Genomic DNA, 26,491 nt, shown 5'->3' on the forward strand with positions numbered 1-26,491 from the left:
TTTACATTGAATAGACAAGTAAATAGACAAAATTATCGATATCGGGCTACCCAAAATCCACATTGGAAAAGAAATTCGCCCACCCAATACAGGCAAAAGATCATTGGGTGGAGCGAAATATTGCTTTTTGAGGGAACATTAACTGTAGAGACGAATTCAGATTTTTTCAAAACAATATCATTTCCATAACGGCCAAATATCCCAATAATATTGACTCAACTCAATTCCAACAGCAGTTATTTCAACAAAATGGCCCGCCACCACAATTCAACAAGCTTTACTTCATCAGTTTTTGACACTTAGAAAATTGTTTAAAACAATTGGTTACCCTAGTTACTCATGGCTACTGCTATTTTTATCATGTCAAGCAAATATGAAGTAATTAAACTTGAAACTATTTTTTCTCGAAAATGTTCTTATGTAACCAATATTAATATTGACTGTACTAGATTCAGAAAAAAATCCCCTTTCATATTCCGTAATAAATATGGGGGACTACTATTTCAAAAAAATATCAAAGACGTCATAAATCGTTTAAAAATGGCGAAAAAGATTTAAAATCTACACTAAAAAATTTAAATCTTTAGACTCGTTTCAGGGATTTTTCCATAAACACAATGATTTTATCGTCCTTATCCCTTATTTATTAAAGAATACATAAGTATTATTTCTCATTGATCACGGTCAGACACTGTAGGCGGAAACTACACTGCGGCGACATGTTAGTTTTGAAACTTTTATGTGGAACCTTGTGTTACGTTTGGTCAACTCATATAGGTCAAATGGAAAAATTCAACTATAGCAGGGTCGTTGAAATAACGTAGCAATAAATGTGAAATATGATGATAACATAAAATAAAGAATAATTTGTAACAATAATGTATGGAATAACCAATGCTCCTCGAATTCTCCCACACAAGCGAATTCGATTAAATAAATAAATTTTACACTATTAGTTGCGATATTCATCTTTATCGTGTACAAAAACGAAAATAAATTAGTTTAATCTCAACAATAATTGCATTTATTTTATTTATTGGGTCATTTTATTTGTTCACATTATTCACACAGTTGAAAATGGATTTCAATCTAATTCGCTCTTGTGAACAATGTTGAGGAGGATTTGTATTAGAAAATGTAATAATTTGTTTCTATGATTTTAGGCATCAAAAATGAGAGATACGTTTTTAGGTTTACAAATATTACCAGATCAAATGCAAGTAGTAAATCCAGCATTCGTATTAATTTTTATTCCATTGTTCGATCGGATTTTGTATCCATACCTAGAAAAAATGCGTTTCTTGGAAAATCCATTACATCGTATGGCAGTTGGTGGATTAATAGCTGGAGTTGCATTTTTATCAGCCGGTCTCTTAGAATTATTTTTACAACAAGATTCACCTTACCAACCAGGACGACACACTTCTGCCATAAATTTTATTAATACTTTACCCTGCGATATAACCATGGACAATCCATTTGGACCACCTGTACAATTAAACGCTTCGGATAGATATGTGTTCGTTAATATTCCGGCTGAGGATAAAACGGAATATAACGTGACTATAGAAACGGATAATTCGCAATGCGGTGATATTCATTTTATGAAACCGAAGTACGTGGTTAAAGTAGTTGCCGTTGAATATCAAACCGATACGATTTTGATTGGTACTAATGGCCGAGATGAAATTGCCGATTATATTACGGATCCTATTGATTTTATGATGTCAATGAGTGAAAGACCTAAAATACGGTAGGGTTTTTACAGGATGATTCTTAAACCATCATTAGTGTAGTATCATATAGTATAGTACAATGTAATATACGTAACAACAAATTTATTGGTTGACTAAACCGTACAGATAGAAAATATAAAATAGTAATAATATATTTCTGTTAAAATATATATTTCGGGCGGTCTTAATACATAAAACAAAATAGGAGTGCTTAACACATTTCATTTGAAAATAAATCATACACATAAAAAGGGCAAAAAGACTTTGATTGATAGCCTTTTTGGGACAACGTTTTTTGTTTTTACATACATTTCTTTTTCTTCTATACTTGTAATTATTTTTTACCGCCCTAAATAAATTTTGTTCTCTCTTTCATACACATATGACCTAACCATGTATATGTTACAGCTAAAGCATTCATTCCGTAAATGTACACATTGTCTAGTCAATGCATATATTAACTAATTTATCAAGTTAATGTGTAGATAAAATACGAAATGTAAACCTTTACTAGTTGATGTATACAATTACTAATGACGCCCAATTAAAGCTTAAAGTACGTTTACTAGCATATTACATAACGAAACCTAACCCAACGGAGAATATCTTTAGGACTGAGCCCCGATCGGATGTGGCGTCTGAAAACTAATCCGATCGGGAGTGTGGGACTTTCCTGGCATAGGTGTTGTTTGCCAGGCCAACCGCACTAAAAACTCCCCCTCTTTTGTTCGCATGAACTAGACCTTCACTATCCGGAACCGCTTGCTCATCTCTTCGGACAGTCTGCGACTTTAGATGTTACATACTGTTTTCATCTCCTGCTTCACCCCAACCAGCTTCATACTCAGCTTAACAACTATCGCCATCCTTCGTTTCTTCCAGCGTACATGTGGACACACGAGTCCTTTAATTTTTTGAATTAACACTATAAATTCGCACCTGAATTTGTTCCTCTTCTTCCCATCTTCCTTCACAGCTCGATAGAAGCGTTCTTCATTTTCTCCAGCGTACATGTGGACATATGAATGAAACTACTCATTCATGAACATACTTTTCTGAATTTTAACTGTTTTAATGCGTTTTAAACCTGGGTGAGAGAGCTCTCTCGTTTGTTCATCTTCTTCTTCTCATCCCTAATGGCCAGTATATTTCTCTCTCTTTTCCATCGTCGTTCATTTGGACATAGAATTCTATTCATTTTTAACTTTCTTTGTTTTTATTGCATACCTGAACGAGGGAGCGGCTGCTCTCTCGTTGTTGATCCTCTTCTATGTCATTCCTACCTACGCCCTTTCTTTTATTAAATAAATTAAAAAACAGCACTTCAACGATTATATTTATTGTAAATAGCTTAGTTTCCTACCGGTTTCGACTGTAGGTACAACAGTCATCCTCAGGAAAACGATGTCAACGAACTAGGCGCGTAAATATGTACATACTTGCGCGCCTCAAAAAATTTTCACATTTTGTCATTTCTAAAATAAGTTATTGTAATAGTTTCTTGTGAGGGAACCTTTATGTCTTAATCCGATGAGCTCCTGTTTTAGTTTATGTTCGTTGGCGTTGTTTTCCTGAGGATGACTGTTGTACAGTCGAAACCGGTAGAACACTAAGCTATTTACAATGAATTGTTTAGGTGCAGTTTTTTAATTTATTTAATTCACACGATGATAAGAAAAATACACAACTCCAACTTTCTTTTGTTGGCTGGAGCTTTGTTCCTCTCCTTCTCTTCGCTTCTCCTCCACCTCCTTCTCCTTCATTATTCTAGTTAGGAAGTCCATTACTTCCTCCCCACTTCTCTCGTTTCTCTCAACAGTTCGTGGATACTTTCTATTTTAATTTCTCTTCCTATCCTTATCTCCGCTCGTCTTCTGAACTGCTCGAAACGTGTGCACTCAAATACAGAACCCAACCCAACCCAAAAAATGGTTACTGCTATACTTACTTACTTACTTACTACTTGCATCACATGCAATCCCTTCTATTAAAAGAATTATACCGTAAATTTTCTTTGTTATAACTTTTACTAACATCTGTTAGCAAATGCATACACTGCCTGACAATACTTTCAATAAAACGTTACATTAATGTATACATTGACTGGCTAATGTGTACATTAACTGAAATGCACGCTTTACCTGTGACATATACACAGTCGAACGCCGCATATAAAATATTATTCTATACTTACTTCGAGGACATGCAGAAGGTCTTGTCATGGTTTTCTGACGTTATATTTCATGTTTCACTTTATGAGTTGCATGGATACTATTGTCTCGTAATACACAAAGAAGTCTTGGGTTCTATATTCTGTTTGCTCTGTATTTTCAGATTAGTTGTAAGTTAAGTTCTTTAAGAAGGGTAAACTTTTCAACAAAAATTTTTGATTAATTTTGTATATTACTTGAGAAATTACACTTACTATATATAGAAAGAAGAAAGTAGTATTAATGGCTATCTCGTACAAGACTGAAATATATAATAAATAAATCGTTCAATATGGCACCTACAACATTGCTTCAATTACAAAAATTTATTACGTCTTGACCGCAGACCGGAATATCTGTGACTCCTGTAATGTTTTTCTGAAAAGCAATTCATGATTTTATTTTTTTGTCTCTCTAGATCGAATATTTCAAAGACCTATTTTCCCTCATTGCTACTTAACTTCTTTTATTGTAGTAGATCTTTACCTAACACAATAACCATAATATAATAAATAACCTTCAGCTACTAGAAGAGAGAGATTACAATGCTACCTACTATTAGGAAACATACTATAGGATACTCTACCACACTGACGAAGTATCAATCGTGATAGCTATCTGGATTTAGTTTCTAGAAATGTTGAATCTGTGTTGATTTCTGAGACTTGATTATCATTCCTTGCATTTTTTAATAAATTTTTGTGTTGGATTCTTTCAAATTAACTTTTCCATAACGTTCAAATAAATACTATTATAAATAATACTTATAAATGAAATTTGATTTTGCAAGTCATTTTCGTGATTCTGGGTGAAATTTATGACAATGTAACATTCTAAGTACACGGTTTTGGGATACACCAGGAATGTGTAGGTTATTACAAACAGCAGCGAAAACATTGATTGTATATTATTAACTGTTCTCGTCTTCTAGTGCCGCCTTTGTGCTCGCTTATAAAGTACAATGAAGACTTACACAGAATACACAATATATTATTTCTTATGATAAAAGTTTTATTTGAAACATATTCCTATAAAATTGATGGTTTATGAATTATTAGATCGTTGTAACTTAAATGCCTTACCTGTTGTTTTAGTTTTTCCCTTTGTCCTTAAAATTTTTTTATTACAAATTTATCTATCAAATCACGTATTCATGAAAATCATGTGTGTTCTTTTATCTTCATTTTTACGTCAACCTTTATTTACTTAAAATGTAAACTAATACTCTTTGTGCTATAATTAATTTTTCACATAGGAAAATTGAGTTTTAATGATTACATTATTCCTTTTTAGTAATTTACCACTAACAATAACGCGAAATTAATTTTAAAAAGTGTTCAACTTGAATGAATATAATTAATAATTGAAATTGAAGATTTTACAAGTACTGCTTTTAAAGTGTTGATTGATTTTAGTTGAATTGGTAAACAAAGGAGCTTGATGTGTAATTATTCTGAAAGTAGCGAGATTTTATCGTGTCTCCGATATTTCATGAAGTTCGAAGTATGTCGAAGTTCATAAATAACTGTTTTCTCAACGAAGCTGTTCTTTTATATCCTTTGTTTTTCTTTCTTTTCATATTTGTCACCAAATCTTGGATATTTTAATGACATTGGTAACAGCTCCCTGTGACAGAAAAGGGTGGTAGCAAGGTCCCTCTTCTACCTTACCCTTGGTTCTTTTATGTGTTCAATTAGAGTATAATACAACTTTTCTACATTTGCTTGCGATTCCAGATTTTATGCTGTTCCAATATTAATCTTATCAATTCTTTGACAATTTCATTTGCTTAATTCTACTCTTTAATTATTTGAAATTTTGACTGGATAATCCATACGATGAAAAAATATATAATCAATACAATTATAATTTTGATGCGATTTCCTGGTCAACGGATGAGGCATTTAAATTACGACGAATTAATAACTCAAAAACAATCTATTTTATAGAAAAAAGTTTCAGAAAAAACTTTCAACATCACATTCTGTGTAAGTTTTTATTGCATTCTATAAATAAGTATTCGTCTTTTTAAAACTTTTCTACTGGGTACATTATAGTAATTATGGAATTTTTGCATACGTGTTATACAGGGTGTATCAGGTATGAGTAGACAAAATTTGAGGGGTTATAGGTCTCCTCTTTCTGAATAAAAAATTCTTATAACACAATGTCCCATTCTATGCCATTCTTAAGGTATGATACGATAAAGTTAAGGGTTCGAAAGTTTAAGTACTGCTGTATAAAGAATTATATCAAGCAGACTTTGTTTATGTAATATAGCTTTAATTTGACACATAAAAGACATTTTTGAGATATTTTTTTAGAGGTTGTTTACTTTATACGAATAAATTTATCACTTCTGTTTTTTCACTCTTTAATGTGAAAATTTACAAAAATTGAGGTTTTAATTACAAAACTAGAAATAAATTACAAATTGCAAAGCAAAGCCTGCTTAGTATAACTCATTAACCAGTAGTACTCAAACTTGTGAACTCTTAACTTTATCGTATGATATCTTAAGAAGGACAATAAATGGGACATTGTGTTATAAGTATTTTTTATTCAGAAAGAGGAAACCTATAACCCCTCAATTTTTTTCTACTCATACCTGATACACCCTGTATATGCATAAGTTACATACAGGGTGATTCACATAAGAACCGACACAGAACAGGGACATGTAGAGGAGAATAAATTAAGACGATTTAACACAACTTATCTCTATACTAAGTTGTACTCCTGAGGAGTTATAGGCCTTCAAAGTTGGGTCTTAAATTTTTAAAACATTGAATATCTTCGTAATACATTAAGTTAGAAAAACCAAATTTGGTATACGTTATGAGTGTACCGAGGGTATTAATTGATAGCAAGTTGAGACCAATTGAGGCATTTGAAAGGGTTGATTACGGGTGATGGTCCCATCAATTTTGACAGCTTTTTTTAACCTTTTCGTGGATTTAACACATTATTACCTGATTTCATGTGGAATTTAATTCTAAAACTTTTTCTACTCATATTATTTTTTTAAAAACATTGTCGTTTTCATAAAAAACTCAAATAACTAAAGACACGAATTTCGTTAATGCTACTTAAAATCATCGAAAATTCAGTAGTCGGCTGTGAAATTGTACGTCAAACTTGACAAATAGGTTATAAAACCTTGTCGTCAAATAACTTTATAACCTATTTGTCAAGTTTGACGTACAATTTCATAGCCGACTACTGAATTTTCGCTTATTTTAAGCAACATTACGAAATACGTGGGTTTAATTATTTAAGTTTTCTATGAAAACGACAGTTTTTTAAAAAATAATAAGAGTAAGAAAAGTTTTAGAATTAAATTCCACATGAAATGAAGTAGTAATGTATTAAATCCGCCAAAAGATTAAAAAAATCTGTCAACATTTAGGGTACCATCACCCTTAATCAACCCTTTGAAATGCTTCAATTGAGTTCAATTTGCTACCAAACACTCATAACATTGGTACACTCATAACGTATACCAAATTTGGTTTTTCTAGCTTAATGTATTACAAAGATATTTAACTTTTTTTAAATTTAAGAGACAACTTTGAAGGCCTATAACTCCTCAGGTGTACAACTTAGTATAGAGGTAAGTTACGTTAAATCATCTTAATTTATTGTCCTCTACATGGCCCTGCTCTATGTCGGTTCTTATGTGAATCACTCTGTATATCATATCCGTCTATCATTTTTGTATACCTCTTTTTATGCTTTTCTACCACTATATACGTAAGTGTCCAAATGTTTCATTATTTTCCATGATTATTTTGTTCATAGTATTCAATAATTGTTTACTTGCTTTTTGTCTGTTACATTCACTCCACGGCTCTTCTTATTTTTGATCCATTATTATTCATTTTCTCCATTTTGTCCTGCTTAAAAGATAAATTGTCATCTCTTGTATCGAGTAATTTGTCTAGAATTGGCATTTTGGTATCATGTTTTATGATACAGATTGAGTACTGTCTTTCTTTACGATCTATACCTCATCCTAATTGAAAATTTTACTTCGATGGACCTGCTTCATGAAGCAGGTTCTTTCTTCACTTCAATCCAAATTTCCATTTCAATACAAAAAGCAACTCCTATAATAGTTAAATTTGCAACTCGTAAAACAAAAGAAAAACGATTTTGAAGCTAAATCAAAGAGGAAGGGGTTTAGATGACCGAGAATTCTTATTAAACACGACTTAACCAATTAGAACGGATCATCTTAAATAAATCAATACTTTTAACCTCAAAGATGTGTAGTTTCAGCATAGTTTACATAAAAATAATAGAGCGGATAAGCTTATCTACCCTCTGCATTGATTTTTATTAACCGAGAAATTAAATGAAGTTAAATGAATTATTATTATTACATGTGTCGTCTGCGGCCAATTTTATTTCTTTATTTTTTAATAAGTGTCCACTAACGACTTGGTAATCAGCGGTTTCATTTTGTTGTAATTGTTCATCTTTTTATTTTTGATCTAGCAGACTGTATTTTCTTTTTGTTAGATGTATAGCACAGATATTGTTAATATCTATTATGGGCTGCCCCTGATCTGTGGCGGAATCTGCATAAGAAAAAATCTTAAGATTAATTTACTTGCATCTTCGAGCACCATAGAATAGATTTGGTTTAGATTTGCAAGTCATAAAATTTGTAATGTGACGGTTATTGCTTACAGGTTGCAGAGAAGAAGTGACCCAGAGACGTTTGTCTAGGAACTTCAATCGCAACTGTCTACTAGTGTCTGAAACATAGATAAACAAAATACTGATAGATGACTACTGATAGATGACATTAATATTGATATGTGTGAAACCGAAAGTTTTGGACTAATTTTGCTTTTATTTATAGCGACTAATTATACTTCGCCCTAGACTTTTGCGATAAGTACTTCTGTGGTAATTTTCTTTTTTTCTGGTGAATAATTTGAGGAATTGGGCTCTTCATGTAGTTGTTCAATGAAATTTCAATATAAAGTAATAGTAAGTAATAAATATAGTAAGAGAGCGAATTCGAAGGGTTAGAATTCAGGTTATTGAGGTGTTCCTTATTTTGGCAAAATTAATTACTTTCACAACCATTGAATGATTTAATCGATCGAACTTTGTAATACTTCAGACTGCCCCAGGACAATTTAATTTTTATATTATCATCATATTATCGTGCATATCATCTGCATATAGGAATGTTACCTTTTAAAGTCACTTCGCCCGAAGATTTAATATAAATAACAACTACAGACTTGTAGGGACTATTAATCTCCTGTTACGGTGATGCTCTTGATTATTTTTTATGAGGACATCTAAACTTTACTTTTTTATAAATAAACTCTTTTTCAATTAACCATCAGCTGCGTTATTTTTATTTCAGAAAGACCCGTCCATTCTGCCCCACTCTGTATTTCTGAGTTATGCGTGGTCATTGATTGCATATCGTCTGCACTTACTCATCGAATTGATGTTAACTAATCCTAGTATGTGTGTATTGTAGATACAATATCTGTTGTTTGATAGTCATTTAATTTTTCAAGTTTCGCAATTGTTAATGATTGCATTGTTCTAATATCTGCAGTAATAAGATCAACGCACACGATCAGAATGGAGAACAAGCTGAACATTGGATAAAAAGGAGATTGCAAAAACTGGAGCTTTGAAACTACTTTCTATTTGTAGCCTGCATAAATTACATGCTCGGGAAAAATACTAAGAATTTTCACTGATTAGTAATTGAGTGTTATAAGCAAGTTAGAGTACAAATCACTGAAAAACAAGCTTCTACTATAATAAATGCGCGTATCAATAAATTAAATTAAGTGGGAGACACGGCGTTTTCTTAAGGTAGGGCCTCTAGGATCTTTCTAGTATTACAAGAGTATCCATTGATAGAAACAATATGCAGTGTCCGCCAAAAAGTCAGTAACACCCATTTCTTTTCTGTTCCATTGCATCTACGTTTCTGAAATTTGGTTTGTATGGGATGTTCATACCGTTCATTCGATCTAAAGTATTTTTAAGATAGTGACCACTTCCGGTCTATCGGAAGTATACCTCATCTTGAAAATACTTTAGATCGAAAGATCGGTATGAACCTCCCATACAGACTAAATTAAATTTCAGAAATGTAGATACAATGGAACAAAAAAGAAACGAGTGTTGCTGACTTTTTGGCGGACACTGTATGATAAATCTTCCAGATTCAAGAAGAGAACGCCTGGATGATAATTATTTATACCAATCTGATGGAGTTTATATTTACCTGAGCGTCTGATTTAACTGTGGTGTTGTTGTTTACGTTTTCAATGTTCACTTCCTTCTTTTCCGAGGAAGTAACAATATTATTTTCAGCTGAAATATTTGCTAAAATCGCCTTGTTTGAATATGGTAATAATCTATCTTAATCTAAAGAGTATCTTTGAAAATTCCTGTGGTGGTGGTAACTAATCGGGATTACCTCTTATTATTCATAATAACATTGTGTCGCTCACTTAACGCCGACGAGTTTGTTAAAAAAACGAGAGTTTGAACAACACGTACTCAGTTTTTCTCATATAGCTCACTTCTCAATCTGTGCCCATCTACATTCTCCATTTCAAAGATGTATTATTTTCGTCTACATCGGCATCGTTGGCCTGATCTGGATAACTATCATTTGATACTCGATAATATCCTAGATCACATATTTTCTTGCTTCTGACCCATTTAGTTACACATAATCAAAATGTATAACGAATAATAATACAAATAATTCGTAATTAGTGCTTAACAAGAGTACTCCTGCAATTTAAAGATCCGTGAAGAATGATTCTGAGCTGCACAACTTTTGTTGGTCTTCTTCCTCTTTATAAATAGCATAAACATTTTATCATTTTATGAACAACTCACGTTCACTGCAAATTCTTCTAGGAGGTTAATTTTTAAAGTTGTTCAACTTGTAATGTCTGCAATGTTATCAAAGTCCATAATCTATTTCTCAACTTGAAGATAATTTCTACAAAATGGTCTAATATCGTTGTAAATGATGACATAAACGTTGTGAATTATTTCGTTTCCTTCACAGAATATTATTTAGAATTACAGAACTTTTGTATCACATTATCAACCATTACGCCAAACAATTTTCAAAGCACGTTGCATGTAAAACGCATGTCTATAATTCATTAAAACCACGATAATGACATTTTAAAACACGCTTTTACATTTACATTATATGGTTTATAATAAATTTCGCCTATAAATCTTAGACAATTTAATTTTATTTAAATAATTTCCAAAATTTAAAAAGTTTATGTCCATTTTCACCTTATATTGTAATCAGATTTCATTTTAATCTAACCTACATTTATTTACTTTTTTTTTAGAATTGCGTTTATAAGAACATCTCCTTTTTTATATAACATTACTGTTATTTTACGAGGAACCAACGGTTTGGTTGATACTTACTATTTAGGCGAAGAACCTAAAGATCTTTCGGTTTCACAATACATTGAACTAGTTCATGGAGGGTAATAAAAACATTTATTCTTTAATCTTTCTTATAATCGATATTGTAAATCAAAATATATTTTTTTAAGATATGATTGCATGGTATTATCGAATCAACAAACACTTTTTTCCCAAACATTTCACCTGGCTTTAGGAGGAGTGTACAGTTTGGTTTTTAGAGAACGACATGGGGTTATTGAAGTACTACCTACAAAACATAATTATCGAAATAGTTACATTTAACAAGTGTATACTTCTTTGCAGTTTGGAAAATTATATACGATATCGCCTCCAAATAATGTGAGCATTATGTGGCTAATACCGCAATACTTTTTAATATCAATAGCAGAGATTATGTTTGGAATAGCCGGTTTAGAGTTTTCTTTCACTCAGGTACTACGAGAGATAAGATTAAGATTATGTTATAAAATATATTGAATGGAAAATTTCAGGCACCAAAAAGCATGAAAACAGTTACAATTGCAGCATGGTACTTGTCTGTAGCAATAGGTAATTTAATCGTTATCGTGGTGACCCAATTGGATATGTTTAAGAACCAAGTATGTAAAAAATAGATTGATAATCAGTATCTTATACGTATTTATCTTTCAAAATCCAAACAATATTAAAAGTTATCACATACAGTTTTTTTTATAAAAGTCATTAAGCAAAATTTTCTTTAATGATGTAAACTTGTCAAGAATTTAACAATGCTTTTAATGGAGTGGCAATAACAGATTTTGTAAACATATTTATCAGTGGTAACACAAATTCCTTAGATTACTATCGGAAATTTCATTTAAAATGATTTTTGTGATCCAGACATGTAATCTGAATTGTTTATCGTCGCAACGCGATACAGTCTAATTAAAAAAGTATGATGCAATTACGAAATTATTAACAGCATTCATAAAAAATTAATCCAATCCGAAGCAATCTATAATTTTTATTACACGCGATGCACGTGTTAACTGCATTATTCGTCAAATTGGAGTACATACTTTTTTAGATAGAAATGCATTTTTTTATTGATGAAAAAATTAAGATCTAATTTAAACAAAGGAGAAAGTTTTGAATGAATAAAATAATTTCATTCATTTCCAAGAACGTAATACTAGATTCATTTTCAGGCTTTCGAATTTTTTTTCTTCGCCATTCTAATCGTGGCAGATATGATGATATTTACTATAATGGCATCTCAATATACTTTCGTCCAATTAGAAGCAGATAGCTCTGTAGCGCTTTTCGATGATAATGCATCAGAAAAAGAAGCTTTAACATAACATTTCAGTTTTTACGAATAATTTATTGTAATATTTTTACGTTTTTATATTTACTTTATCTAAAATATATGTATCATTTTATTTATCAGTAATGATTTTTTTTTATTAATGTGTCCAAAGGTTAAGCATTATTTGCTTGGGCGTACTGCAAAAAGTTATCCAGACATGTTTATAGAAATTTCTATAAACATTTCTATAGAAATTTTACGTAACTCCGTAATAACATTTTAATTAACACAAATTTTCCTTTGTGTTTATTAAACGATGACTTTAGCTCACCAGTACAAAAATTGTGTACAAACATCGGAAATAGGAATTCTAACAAAGACAAAGAAAAGAAATAGGAACCGAAATGGCAAATAACTACATACATTTATATAGCAGCGTGCCTAAGGATCAAAGGGCTGACAGTCTCAATATTACTCAATAATAAACCGAAAAATAAAATCAGTAACCGGCAAATGAAAATATAATCGAATTGGAAATTAACAGCATGGGCAGGAAAATAACGGTACTTGGAGCCAAAGGATAACCCTGGAGTAATTAAAGAGCAATTCCTTGATAGACTTAGGCTCGTTATTACCATCTTTTAGTTAAATTTATCTAATAGATAAACCCATCTACTAGCCAATAAGAGCGCGTAAAATAGCCGTAACCATGGTAATAATCCCTTAGATAGCTTAACCAGAAGATGGTAGTAACGAGCCTTAATGAATAAACAGTAAAAATCGGTTCTATAAGTAAAATCACTATGTTGGGAGACCTTAATGGTCATACTGGATGTAAATGGAACGATTCTGCAGTTTAGATATGCTCTAAACACGTCTTTATTCAATACACACTTGATTCAAAAACATTCAAGTGTAATTAGCAATCGAAAAAAAAAATTGTTTCCATTAGCACCCCGTATTTGCATAAACCGGGCCTCCGAAGCCCGTGTACTACTAGTTACTATAGAACAAGTTTCAACTTGTTCATTACAGGTTGAGGGTTATTATAATTTGTCAAACACTGCTGCGCGGAATTGTGCGTGTCTGTGCAAGTTAAAACGTACATTACTGTTGGATGTATAAAAGCAGGTGCAGCTGTTTTTCATTCAGTTGGAATAGAAGTTGGATTGAGTGAACTTGTGAGATACATATGATAATGGCGTCAAAAAGGAATGTAAAAAGCGTGAGATTTGGTGACCCCGGTTATGAAGAAATATTGGTGCAGTGGGCAGCTGAATGTGATGATCTGCCTTCTGAAGAAAGTGATGTGACTGACGAGTATTCTGGATCCAGGTCTAATCATGGTGACGATAATTCAGAGGATGATGTTGATGATATTGGTAAGCCTTCAACGAGCGGTTACATTGCTCCAAGTGGTCTGGTATGGAGTTTGGAACCTCCAGCAAAAATAGAATTCAACCACACAACATTATTCGGCGTGCGCTAGGACTAGCAAGGGAACATATGGCTGCAACACCAAAAGAAGGGTTTCAGTTATTTGTAACTACAGTTATTGTACAAGAAATTGTGAACTGTACTAATTTAGAGGGCAAACGTGTTTATGGAGCAAATGGAAAACCATGGAAAGATGTAACTGTTGATGAATTTCTTGCATTCTGTGGTTTACTTATTCATGCGGGAGTTGATAGAAGCTGGTATGTTCCTGCGAGAGAATTATTTTGTGATGAATTTGCCAATCCTGTATACCGAGCTACAATGTCCATATTTCTCTTTGAAGAAATACGAAGATTCGTCAGAGTTGACGACAAGAGAACCCGGAATGCGCGTTTGGAAACCGATAAGTTAGCAATGGTGTCCTACATTTGGGATTTATTCATTCAGCAATGCAAAACCTGCGTCATACCTGATACTAATGTAACTATTGATGAACAACTCGTTAGGTTTAGAGGTAGATGCACATTCGTTCAATATATGCCAAGTAAACCGGACAAATATGGACTTAAAATATTTCGGATGTGTGAATCTACGTCTGGTTATGCTTTGGATGGTTTAGTTTATGTTTGTCGCCAGCCCGGAGAACCTCCACATAAAAACCTGGGGCTTTAAGTAGTACAAACTCTTGTGCATGGCATTCATAATTCTGGTCGCAATCTCACGATAGACAATTTTTTCACTAGTGTTCCGCTAGCAACTTATCTGTTGGATAAAAATATTACTGTTGTGGGTACACTACGTCAGAATAAGCGTGACATTCCGAAAGAAATAAAAGCCTCAAAAGATCGTGTACTCTTTATTGTTTTGTTTTCAAAATAACGTATCCATGGTAAGTTACGCACGTAAAAAGAACAAATGCGTAATTTTACTAAGCACCATGCACAACGACGCATCTATCAATGACGACGCTAAGAGGAAGCCTGAAATCATCTCTCATTATAATAAAACAAAGGACGGTGTTGACATCATGGATCAAATGGTGTCGACATACACGTGCAAGAGGCTAAGTAAACGATTGCCCATGACATTTTTCTTCAACATCATTGATGTTGCAGCACTCAATGCATATGAGTGCTGCAACTATCTTTACGAAGGAACATCCAAACTACAACATAGGAGTGACTCACAAACGCAGACTGTTTTTGTAAGATTTAGCGAAGGAACTAGTGATAACACATATGCAGAGAAGATCTACTAACCCTAACCTACGGCGTACTGTCCGGGAGTGTATGAGCAGATTTATTGATATATGTGGTCCGCCAGCCGCTCACACAAGTGCAACAATTAAGAGAAAAAGATGCTCAGTATGTCCCGCAAGTATTGATCGTAACACAATAATATGTATTACTTGTAAAAATAATATCTGTAACGAGCATAGTATTAGAATGTGCACTAAATGCTTCACTAATCCCTAAAAACAATAAACAATAATGTTTACTTTCATATTTAACCTCACGTTTGTAACGTACATATGTATAAATAAATAAAGTTTTACTTCAATAACTTTGTTTCTGTTCTGACTACACGTGATTTTATATAACGGGTCTCAGAAGCCCGGATTATGTAAATGACGATATTTTATTAGTTAAGGCCCGCTTTTGTCACCTTTAGTTAAACTGGTCGGTTAGTCTAACTATCGGATAACGTTTACCTATTAGTTAACTGCGAAACGACTTTTACCATTTCGATCTAACTAATGGATAGGCTATCTAGTAGTTAACGTAAAAATCTAGGGGAATATTATAATGACTGTTGGTGACTATGCGTAAAAGAGGTATTACAGGTTTCTATCTCCTTTGTCCGTCGGTAATGGTCGGTAATTCGTGGGTAATTCTCATAAACCTGTCAGTTCTGTTAGTGGCAATCAACGAACACGAAAAAATAAAAACCGCAAATCAGGCCGAAAAGCGTATTCGGGGGGCAAATTTTTAACCTGAAGAAATAACACTTTTACTTGACTTGGTGGCGGATCATAAAAATGTCCTCGAAAATAAAAACAGCCACGTTAGTGCGTAGAAAATAACGTTTGGGTTTTGCAAACAAGGAAAAGTAAAAGTACAATCAAAATACTAACTAACCTACGATGTATTTATAAAAAATTGATCTGCTTTATATGGTGTAGTGTCCAATAAAGCTGTACACGATATCTATAATGAGTTATTAAAGAAAAGATTAGAGTTAACAACATTAATGTTAGAAAATGAGAAGGAAAGAGATGGAAGTGATAAAATTGAAAAAAGAAGTGGATAAAAAAATTAAGAAAAAAAAAGACAGTTAATCTATTTTTTAAATACTTATTGATGATATTTAAATAGTAATAATGTACATATTTCTTGTAAATAACGTTTTCTTTTATTATTTTTTATAATTATAAAGTTTATTTTTATAAGTTCCGAAAATAATTGATAACTACTAATCTTCTATTATTGACCTGAAGCTAATGATTCGCTGATTCCACAAAAGTCAGCTACATCCAATAACATGTTGCCTGTAGCAAAAAATCTTAAAGTAGAAATTTAAAAAATTTGAAACAGGGATTGTAGAATTTCTAAAAAACATTATTAATTCTTCTACTGATAAAAACTAGGTGCTATACATATATAATACTTCCTCGTTCGTGGTTTGATGTCATTATCAATTTGTGCTAAAATGTGGTGAAAACACACATTCCTTTGATAATCGAAATCTTTTAATAAATTCATCAGTTTGATGGCGGACGTGGTCTATTCTGTCTTTTATTACGCGTCCACCCCGAATGGGAAATAGATAATTAATTTTCTCCAAGATTTCTTGCTCATCAATTTCAAACCTTTCGAAATCCAAGATTTTTTATTCTATCGCTGTGTAACTCTGTTTTAATCACTATTATGGAGTTTTGAGCGAACGTAAGCGTTTATTATGATTTTAGGTTAGATTTATGTTACGCCATCTGGTTAAAAATACCTTCAACTAAGTTTATCAATGAGGTAAACATTTAACCCGACCCCCAAACCGATAGTTACAGATAGACCGAAAATAACTATTAGTTAGCACTATCAACAAGGTAAATATGGTGGTAAAAGCCGATTTTTGCGCTAACCATTAGTTAAAGTTAACAACCACTTTAACTAGAGGTGGTAAAAGTGGGCCTAAGTATCCTAGGGTTAAGGTAAGTATATTAAGGTAAATAACATGCTATTTACTCAAAACACCCTTATTTATTTATGATATCAAAACAACCTTTGTTATACAATATAAATATTTATATAAAAAACTTTCAAAATATAGATATAATATGTACATCTCGACTAGGATTATAACCGACGGTACTGGGTTCGTTTCTAGTTGAGGTTCAGTAGTTAACGGAAAATTATGTTCATTACTTGGACGAGAGGGTATGTTGAAAGGAAGTTACTAGTTAGGGACGCTGCTTCGGATGGCAATCTTTGAGGAAAGAAGAGTAACTAAGGCCGCAAGCATTATCTAACACGGTATTATAACTTATTATCTCATCAATTAAAAGGAGTTCTTCACTTGAACAATCTTATTTGAGCATCAGTCAGTGTGCAAGGTGTCGGGGACAATGCTGCTGAAAAAGCCTAAAAGTACCTCTTTCATTCCGTCTCTCCAAGTGATTTTTTTCACAACGTAATATTCTGCGGCTACTTTATGGACATCATTTTCAGAAGTACAGGATTTTCTTTTTTTACTACCTTGTTTTCTAGCAGTCGGAAAAATTTCGGGCAGTTCTGGTTTAGGATTATCAGGCTGCTTGCTGACTTCCGACAGAGAATGTTGTGGTGCTGAAGATGTAGATACAAGGGATGTTGGAGTTGGTGGTAATAGTGCTGATAAAAAGGGAGACAAAAACTCATCGCCTTCAGATTTGGGACGTTCAATAGCTTCAATTTCCGGAACAATTTCCTGGGTTCTTTTAGAATTTTTACATAAATTACGCCTAATAGAGTTTTTAGCCTCCGTAAATGGCAAAACAAACTGCAGGGCTTCGTGTAAATAATATCTTTATAAATAATAGCTTTAATAATAATAACGGTTCGAATTAATATGGAACGCAAGCACATACGAATCGAAAAAATTCCAAATACTGGATCTACGAATTTTAAATACAAATCATATAACTATACAGTCTTATTGGCCTGTTACGATGCGGATGGTCTTCACAGAATGGTCGAAACTGAATATGCTGAGAGAAATAGTGACGGAGACATTTATCGTTCTTCAACAATGACATATTTTTTATCACAATGTCAACTTGATATTCCACCGCACTCAAAGCTTTGTTTCGATAATAGTGACAGTCTTTTTCGTTATTATTTTGTAGCAGACGAAGCATTCCCATTATCAAGGCATTTATTGAGACCTTACTCAAAAAGAGTTCTCGACAACGTCAATAGGATATTTAACTATAGGTTAAGCAGGGGAACAAAAACCAGCGAATGTGCCTTTGGAATGATGGCGGAAAAATTGTAAGTGCTAAACACGTAGCTTTGACGTAGTTAAAGCTGTACACTGAGAGAAATATATTAGTATTCTTGAACTCTTGACTCAAGCTTATCATATTCTTGTATATTCACAAGATTATTTTGTTGAGTGAAGAAAAACAGAGCAAGTATATATACTTGCTTTGCGAATATGTAGTATTATTATAATAATACCCAGAACAGATGGCTTGTGCGATCTCTGCTATCGAAGGTTAGTGATCACGTCCGCAAAGGTCTCTCGATCCGTCACAGCTCTAATATGGTCTCAAAGTTTAAACCTGTCCAATTCCTGATATTCCGCATCCATGACAGTTTCCTTCTACCAAGTCTACGTTTCACCTATATCTACGTTTCCCTGAATTATAAGTTGCAACAATTGGTATTTTTTTGTATTGTGCGACTCCATCATTTTCTTTATTTGAGACCATGCATGATTCTATTGGGAATAATTGTTGGTGGCTCCTACAGATTGCTAATGTCAGATATAAAAAATATGGATGCCGATGATACACACTCGAAGTATTCAGTTTTCATCTTGGTGGTAATATTGTTTCCTGACTAATAGCACATGAGTGACGCTATTGACTCTGGAAACAAACTACAGTCAGACTGTACAACATTAAAGCTTTTATATTCAGGTGGGCACTTCTTATGCACTCAGTTGAAGATACTTATGTGAAATGCACAGGTGAAACGTCTTTTTAATTATAACGATATTGTTTATAACGCCTATATTTACTCGATGCTTCGTGTAATAATTAAATGGATGCAAATTCCATGTTTACGTGTTTACGTTTTATTCAAATAATTAAAAGACCTTCACCCACAAATCTGATTAATTTGACTGAATTGATTGACTTCCAGGATTATTGAAAAACAAGGTACTCATGTTCATTTACTATTTACTTATCTGAGTAATTCGCAAAATCTTTTACGAATTGTTTGTGAACTTAGTTTTTTGGGTTATTTACAGTGATTATTTGGTATCTATCGATTATTATTAGTATTTATGTTGTAAACATTAATATAGCAAATAAAGAAATTATTATTAGTAGTTTTGCTAATTTCCCAATCTATCAGATTTTCAATTAGATTCGAAATTTTTTGTTAAAATCGAAAAAATCTAAACTATTCTATTAGTAATTTCGAGTATCTTATGAAAAACTGTGTACCACCAGATAATGGGTGATACGAGATATCTAACCGGTTTTATTTTTTTAGTTGCCTGCACGTTAATTATTTTTGTTATCAGTGAAAAGCAATATAATTGAGTAAAATGAAAACAAAAAACCAACCTTGCAACTTTTATTGTTGTATGAAAGGAAAATGTTAATAAAATATTTGTTGATTTACTTATATTGTATATGAAAGGAATTTTAAAATATTTATTAAACAGCTTATTTTTAATCTTCATTGTTATAAATTTCGAGAATCTAAATATCTATTAAAAATCCAATTCGTTATTCTGTATTAAAGATGATTAAGGAACAGAATGTATATAAAAATCTTTTTTTTTTCATGATATCGTACCGCAAACGCTACGATATCCCAAAGGATTATGTGATTTACAACAGATCCTCGGCATTGTTCCAAAGGTTTTACAGTAAATTAACTGCCTCGTCGTTATATCCTAATACGTATCAGGTTAATCTCCGATTGAATGGCTTTAATTCCCTTTACAATTGATTGTGGGCGAGATAACGATCTCCAGAGAGAACTGATATAAAGCTGATAAGGTTCAATCGAGGATCTTTCAAATAGTAACACCAGTGAACATCATCTTTTGCCAATAGTAGCGAGAATCTAGTCGTCGATATTACTACATAATTACAACTTTAACTATTTAGTGTTTTATATTTAAACAATTTTGTGTTAGTTGTTGTTTATAAAAAAAAACTATAATGGGGAAGAAGGATGATGGTAAGTTGATTTTTTTTAATTAAAAAGATATAATCATTAACATTGAAAAAGTCATTCATAATTATTTAATTAACTATTATTTCAATTAATAATATAATATCAATATGTTAACCCATAATGATGAAAATCTTATACGAATGAAATTATTGTTTCTGCTCTTTTCAATAAATCAATAGGTATTTTATATTTTTTTAAAAAGAATTGTACCACCTTTTGATTAAATATTCTCGATTGAAACTATTTTAATAAACTTTAACATAGTTTTAATAGTGAGAAAATATTATTAAAGGTTTGAAATTAGTTAGGTTTGATTTAGATGCATGATAATAGTATTGATTTTCTGTTAGATTATCAAGAAAAAAATTTAGTAACCCACAAAATTATTGTTATCTGTACCACAGAAAATTTAATGAAAGTACTAAAAAGATTTTACTAGATTTTAAAATTATTATTATTAGTTTGGTATTAATTTCTGTAAATTCAAAATGTGTAAATTTCGCAGTTATACGAAATTATTTAATTTTAATTACTAAATTAAATTAAATTTTAAATTACTACTATCGTTCCATTTACCTTATCCGTTCAATTAGATTCAGCTAGGATTTCGTAAACATTTATTGCATTTTTCGTTTTCAATTTTGAATAATATTTAAAAATTGTTTGCTAAATTTTTATTAAATTTCTAATATTTGAATGCATTTTACATTACAAGTATAAAATCTAAAAATATTAAGTGTACTTATTTGATTTTTATCTAAATCTGTTTAATCTATTTCAAATAGAATTTAACAGTTGAGATAATCGTATTAATAACATTATCAGAATCGTATTGACAATTAATGTAAGTATAAGAATTTTTTAAATCATTATCAAGGAATTAGACATACTCCAGTATCAAGTATGATGAATGACTAATTAGTCATTTAAATCGTTTTTACTTTAAATACATATTTTTGAAAATATTCGTCAGACTACGTCGTACACAATTTAATACGACGTAGTTCAACCATTTTAATATGTAACGTGCTGTATATAATTTTTTTGTAATTCGCGACGGTAATGAAAGCTATTACAGTACTCAAACGGGTGCTGTAATGAAACTCCTTACAGCATCCGATGCTGTAATGAGATTTTAGTAACATTTTATGGAACCAGTTCAAGTTGGTGATATTGGGTCATTAATTTTTCTAGTTGTCAATGTGACAATTTTGGCTATGGATGTTGAAAAACGTTCTTAGCATCGAATACAAGGTCCACAATGATGAGCACATTGAACTCTGAGCAATTTCTCTTATTTTGGGAGGTGTACATGAAACATTTTTTCAGGTGAATACATTATGTGTTATGACAATTTCTAATTGTCAATTCAAATTTCTATTTTCAAGTATTACTGTGTTACCAACTGCTACATACCTAATTCATACCTACATTCCCTACATTGTCAAAATTTATTTTATTTAAAAAAAAAAAGGATAAAAACGCGAATTACAAAAAATAGCATAAACACACGTTTCATAAGACTTAAAGCACTCATTCATTAGCAAACTCGTGGCTTCGCCACTCGTTTTTCAACTTCAATTCGTGCATTTCAAGCGTGTCTTACGAAACTTGTTTTTTAATATACTATTAAAGTTTTAAGTTGTATTTCGGAATTAATAGTATATTATTCAACAACCGTATAATGGCGGCTGCTATCCACGAAGATGAAGTTCGTGTAATCTGAGTGGGTAACATCCATTATACGCAAGTTGAATACTATACTTTATCTACAACTAATTAATTTTGAAAAAAAAAAAAAACTTGATAGACATTTCAGACATAACCTCAATATAAGAAAGCTGACATTTCTATTAATATTTTATTTTTTGATTACTAGGCTGTGTCAGAACTGTGAAATAATGGCTTCATTATTCAACACTTTGTCAGTCATGAGTAATGCGTGTCATTACCCGTCAAAAATCAAATGTATAATGAATAGATAATTCAATAGTTGTAGATAAATATTTTTAAGATGTTTCATTAAGACCTCTATAATGTCTTTGTTCAAAATTTGAATGTAACTTGGTTGTATATTTAGACAAAGTCTCTGATGATGCCTTTAAAGCGAAACTAGTCAGACGAACAAATAAATTAAAATAAACCAGTCATAGTACAATAAAATAATTTGTTTAAACCTGATATTTTAATATTGCAATAAAAAGACAGCTTTAAAACAAGTTAATGCCAAAAATAATTGAGTATATTAACTGTATAAAATAAACAAATACAATGATACAACTACATAAACTTTACTTTGAGTACAATATTTACCAGGATTCTCATTCCTAGTACTCAGACTCATCGACTGTCCAAAAATTTATCTGTAATACGGATTATGTTATACGATGTTAATAACTCGGCATAACAATAAATATTTGTCTTTACTAAAGGTCAAGTACATTTTGCATGTAATACCAAAGATTTTAAAGCTTTAATTGCTCAATGTTAATTCCTGTGAAAGGTGACGAAACAAGTTGTACTATCAGAGATATTTTATTAAAATCTTTAAATCGAGATTTAAAGGCATGCTTTAAGGTAAAAATTATTTTCATACGGTGATTATTGCAAAGGATGTTGAGATATCTTTTCTCAAAGTCCGGAAAAGTGTTTAGCATCGCAGTTGATAAAGTTTTGTTTCCAAAATTCAAGATTTCTTGTAAATACTTGTACATCTGAAATTATCTCCGCGGATTTCTTGTCTCTTCCTTGAAGTTGCCAATTAAGTCTTGCAACCAGATTGAATCCTCCAATTCAAAAATCAGTTCATCGCGTTATTTAAGAAATTCAACAGTGGTGAATAAGAGGTTATTAAACGTTTAAGTACTCATCCTTTCTTAAACATCGAAATTCAGAGTGAAGAAGTAAATCCTTGCTGTGATCTTGTTCACAATTTTTACAATCAATTTCAGAGCACCATCGGTTATTAAAGTTTTTAGAGTTTTTCAGAGGAAATAATATTTTGAAACTTGTGCAAGTCCTGCCCAGCAGTAAGCCCACTTAATTAGTATTCTTCAAAAGTTCTTTCCTAATCGTAAACAAATCAAAAAAAGACTCAGACAAAAACTGATTGGGCGATATTAACCACACTTTGTTACAATAATTACAGTTATTTCAATCATTTTTAAATTGTGAGAGTATATCAATATGATACCTCAGTTGCAGCCTGATTTATTTCAACAGTTGATTGTTATTTAATTAAATGGTTTAGCAATTGATTCTGCTTTTACCTTCTGCAGTAGAATGCAAAGGAAGAATAAGCAGAATATTAGAATTTAGAGTAATAGTGCTTACGAGCTACCAGAAGAAATTAAAAATTTTATAGTCCCGATTGACATGTTATTATCAAATAAGAAATTTTTTAAAATGAGGTTCAATTTGTAAATATAAAATTGTCTCTTAAAATAATAGCAGTTCAATAATAGAAGTCGCGCAGCCTTGGTTTGGTTTCCTTCATCTAGAATAATCTAAAACAATATCACAGTAGTAAAAATCTTAAAATGGGAAATTTATGAATTTGATCTCGAGGTCTCAGTGTTTACATTTCATCTTCTACAATTTAGATCAAAAAATAATAAAAACATGTAAAGAAAATTATTGCAATATTATAAAAAAGTGTATATATTGAACATCCAACTAATGCAGATATATTTTAATCAGTAGTTTTGATTGCGTAATTGCATGAATCACATCACCGCAAAGCGATAAAACCAAACGCTATTGTGTGTATATGCATAACGTATTACAATCAGAAAAAGAAATTAAACTTTCAGACGAAGTTGATTAATCTATTGTTAAAAAAATTGAAAGACTTGTAACTGTGCTATGTGCAGATATAACAAAAAATTATTAAATATGAATCATCGAAATTACAATAGTGTATCAAATACAGGGTTATTAACAGGTATTTATAAATGCTTAATTAACTATAACAGTTTTAACTATTAACCTGAAATTGGAATAACATGATTTTTGGAAAAAGTATGAATTAAAAAGTATCAATTAAACTATCTTTAATAAGTAAACTATATTTTTAAATCAAGAAAATTTGAAAACGTTAGAGTTGATGATGTAGTGAAGAGCATAACGTTGTGGTATAATTTCTAATCACTTTTTTTTCGTTTTTTATTTTATTTCGATAACATGCCAAAATACTTATGTAGTAAATAAGGGTGTGTTTATTCAAAGCAACTACAATTAGTTGAAATTAGTAAACTACATACAACAATGTTACACACAATACACCTATATTTTCTACTCCCATCTTCTCATAATATTAAATAGTACCAATAATGCATAAATACAGGATTAATTCAATGTAAGTTGTACTTTACACTTAAATACTATTTAATAGAAACTAAGTCTTGTATTGATTTTTAAATTTTCTTTAATAGGTTAATTCTTCAAATTATTCTTGCTTACACCACAGTATCACAGGGTGTTAGGTAAACATGCGGCAAAAATTCAAGGGGTTATTCCTTGGCCTGTTCTAAGAATATTGTGTCCTATGATGATTTTTGAAAAACCATATTCGATATTTGTTGAAATTATTAATGTAAATAAAACTATGGCGTACGTCAATGAGTTTATCAAGTACCTAAATACGTCTCATCGATCGCATTTGTTTAGATTGAGTGACGTTTGGCTTTTGGCATGTCTTTAACAGTTAGTGCAGTACCTACTCTATTATGATTTATACGAACGTCGAGATGACTGACATGCATTTCATGTATGGACTTGCTGATGGCAACTCATCAGAAGCTAGACTAGAGCGTTGATTGTACATCCACCGATTTCCTGCCTGAAAAATCTTCGAAAACATTCATCGACGTCTTCGCGAAACAGGCTCATTAAAACGAAGTGGAGGGCCAGGAAGATCAATGACTGCAAGAACGGTACAATTAGAACAGAATGTGCTGGACATGATAGAGGAAGATCCTGGTAGTTCCACGTGAAGAATTGCAAATACTTTGAATGTCTTTAGACAGTTTGGAAAATTCGTAAGGACGATTTGTAGTATCCATACCACATTCAACGCCTTCAAGCACTACTATCTGCTGATTTTCCTCCACGTATTGCATTATGTCAATGGATATTGCAAATGTTAGTTCGCATCCCCTATTCCTGACACAGATTCTTTTTACCGATGAAGCCAGTTTCTCAAGAAATACAATAAGGAATTTTCATAATAATCATGTGTGGGCAGATGAAAATCCGCATGAGGTATGTGAAGATCATTTTCAATATCAATTCTCCTTGAATGTTTCGGTTGGAATTGTGGATGATTATCTAATTGGACCGGTATTTCTACCCGGAAGACTTGTTGGCGTGCTATTATATCGCAACTTTTTTGCAGAAACACTACCTAAGTTTCTGGAGGATGTACCATACGCGACAAGACTTGCAACGTGGTTTATGCACGATGGTGCACCATCACATTTCAGTTTGGTTGCTCTTAATTTTTTAATAGCTGACATACGAAAATCGCTGGATTGGTCGAGGTGGGCTACACGCATGGCCTGCTCGACCCCCAGACTTAAACTCCCTGGATTATTTTTTCTGACCATCTCTGAAGTCATTAGTTTACGCTGATCCAGTAGAGAATTTGGACTATTTGCGAAATCGAATAATTGCTGGGTGTAACTCAATTACAACCGACTCTGGTGTATTTAAAAGAATTCGGCAGTCAATGACGAGAACATTGAATGCTTGTATTCAGACTGGAGGAAGTCATTTCGAACATTTATTGTAGATTGAGCAACTTTACATGTACTTTTTGATAATAATATGTTGTTACTGTCGCAAATTTTCTTCGCCCTTTATCTTCGAAACAAAGGGGTTTTTCAAAAATTAGCGTAGGACAAAATATTCTTAGAATAG

At 31.9% G+C, this 26,491-nt stretch overlaps 3 protein-coding genes across 5 annotated transcripts in view; all 3 read left to right on the forward strand.

Annotated features, from left to right (window-relative positions):
- The window catches only part of LOC111415279 (peptide transporter family 1-like), a 68,419-nt gene extending 55,612 nt beyond the window's left edge, over positions 1-12,807 (forward strand). For both annotated transcript variants that reach the window (XM_071198739.1, XM_071198742.1), the window contains exons 8-13: positions 1,164-1,753; positions 11,323-11,466; positions 11,536-11,647; positions 11,711-11,839; positions 11,899-12,006; positions 12,577-12,807. In XM_071198739.1, the coding sequence (XP_071054840.1) occupies positions 1,164-1,753; positions 11,323-11,466; positions 11,536-11,647; positions 11,711-11,839; positions 11,899-12,006; positions 12,577-12,729 (1,236 nt within the window). In that variant the 3' untranslated portion in view covers positions 12,730-12,807. The remainder of the gene's footprint in view (positions 1-1,163; positions 1,754-11,322; positions 11,467-11,535; positions 11,648-11,710; positions 11,840-11,898; positions 12,007-12,576) is intronic.
- A 1,376-nt stretch (positions 12,808-14,183) lies between these two features.
- On the forward strand, positions 14,184-14,786 carry LOC111415280 (piggyBac transposable element-derived protein 4-like). Its single transcript, XM_023046870.2, has one exon. It carries the CDS (start codon positions 14,184-14,186, stop codon positions 14,784-14,786), a length of 603 nt encoding a protein of 200 aa, XP_022902638.2.
- A 5,620-nt stretch (positions 14,787-20,406) lies between these two features.
- LOC111416557 (peptide transporter family 1) overlaps positions 20,407-26,491 on the forward strand; it is a 38,893-nt gene continuing 32,808 nt past the window's right edge. Inside the window, exon 1 of one of the 2 annotated variants that reach the window (XM_071198781.1) lies at positions 20,407-20,575. In XM_071198781.1, the coding sequence (XP_071054882.1) occupies positions 20,557-20,575 (19 nt within the window). In that variant the 5' untranslated portion in view covers positions 20,407-20,556. Of the gene's footprint in view, positions 20,576-24,451; positions 24,516-26,491 lie in introns of those variants that run through there. The other variant, XM_071198779.1, reaches the window with a different exon arrangement.

This window comes from Onthophagus taurus, chromosome 1 (assembly GCF_036711975.1).
Source record: "Onthophagus taurus isolate NC chromosome 1, IU_Otau_3.0, whole genome shotgun sequence".
Taxonomy (NCBI): Eukaryota; Metazoa; Arthropoda; class Insecta; order Coleoptera; family Scarabaeidae; genus Onthophagus; species Onthophagus taurus.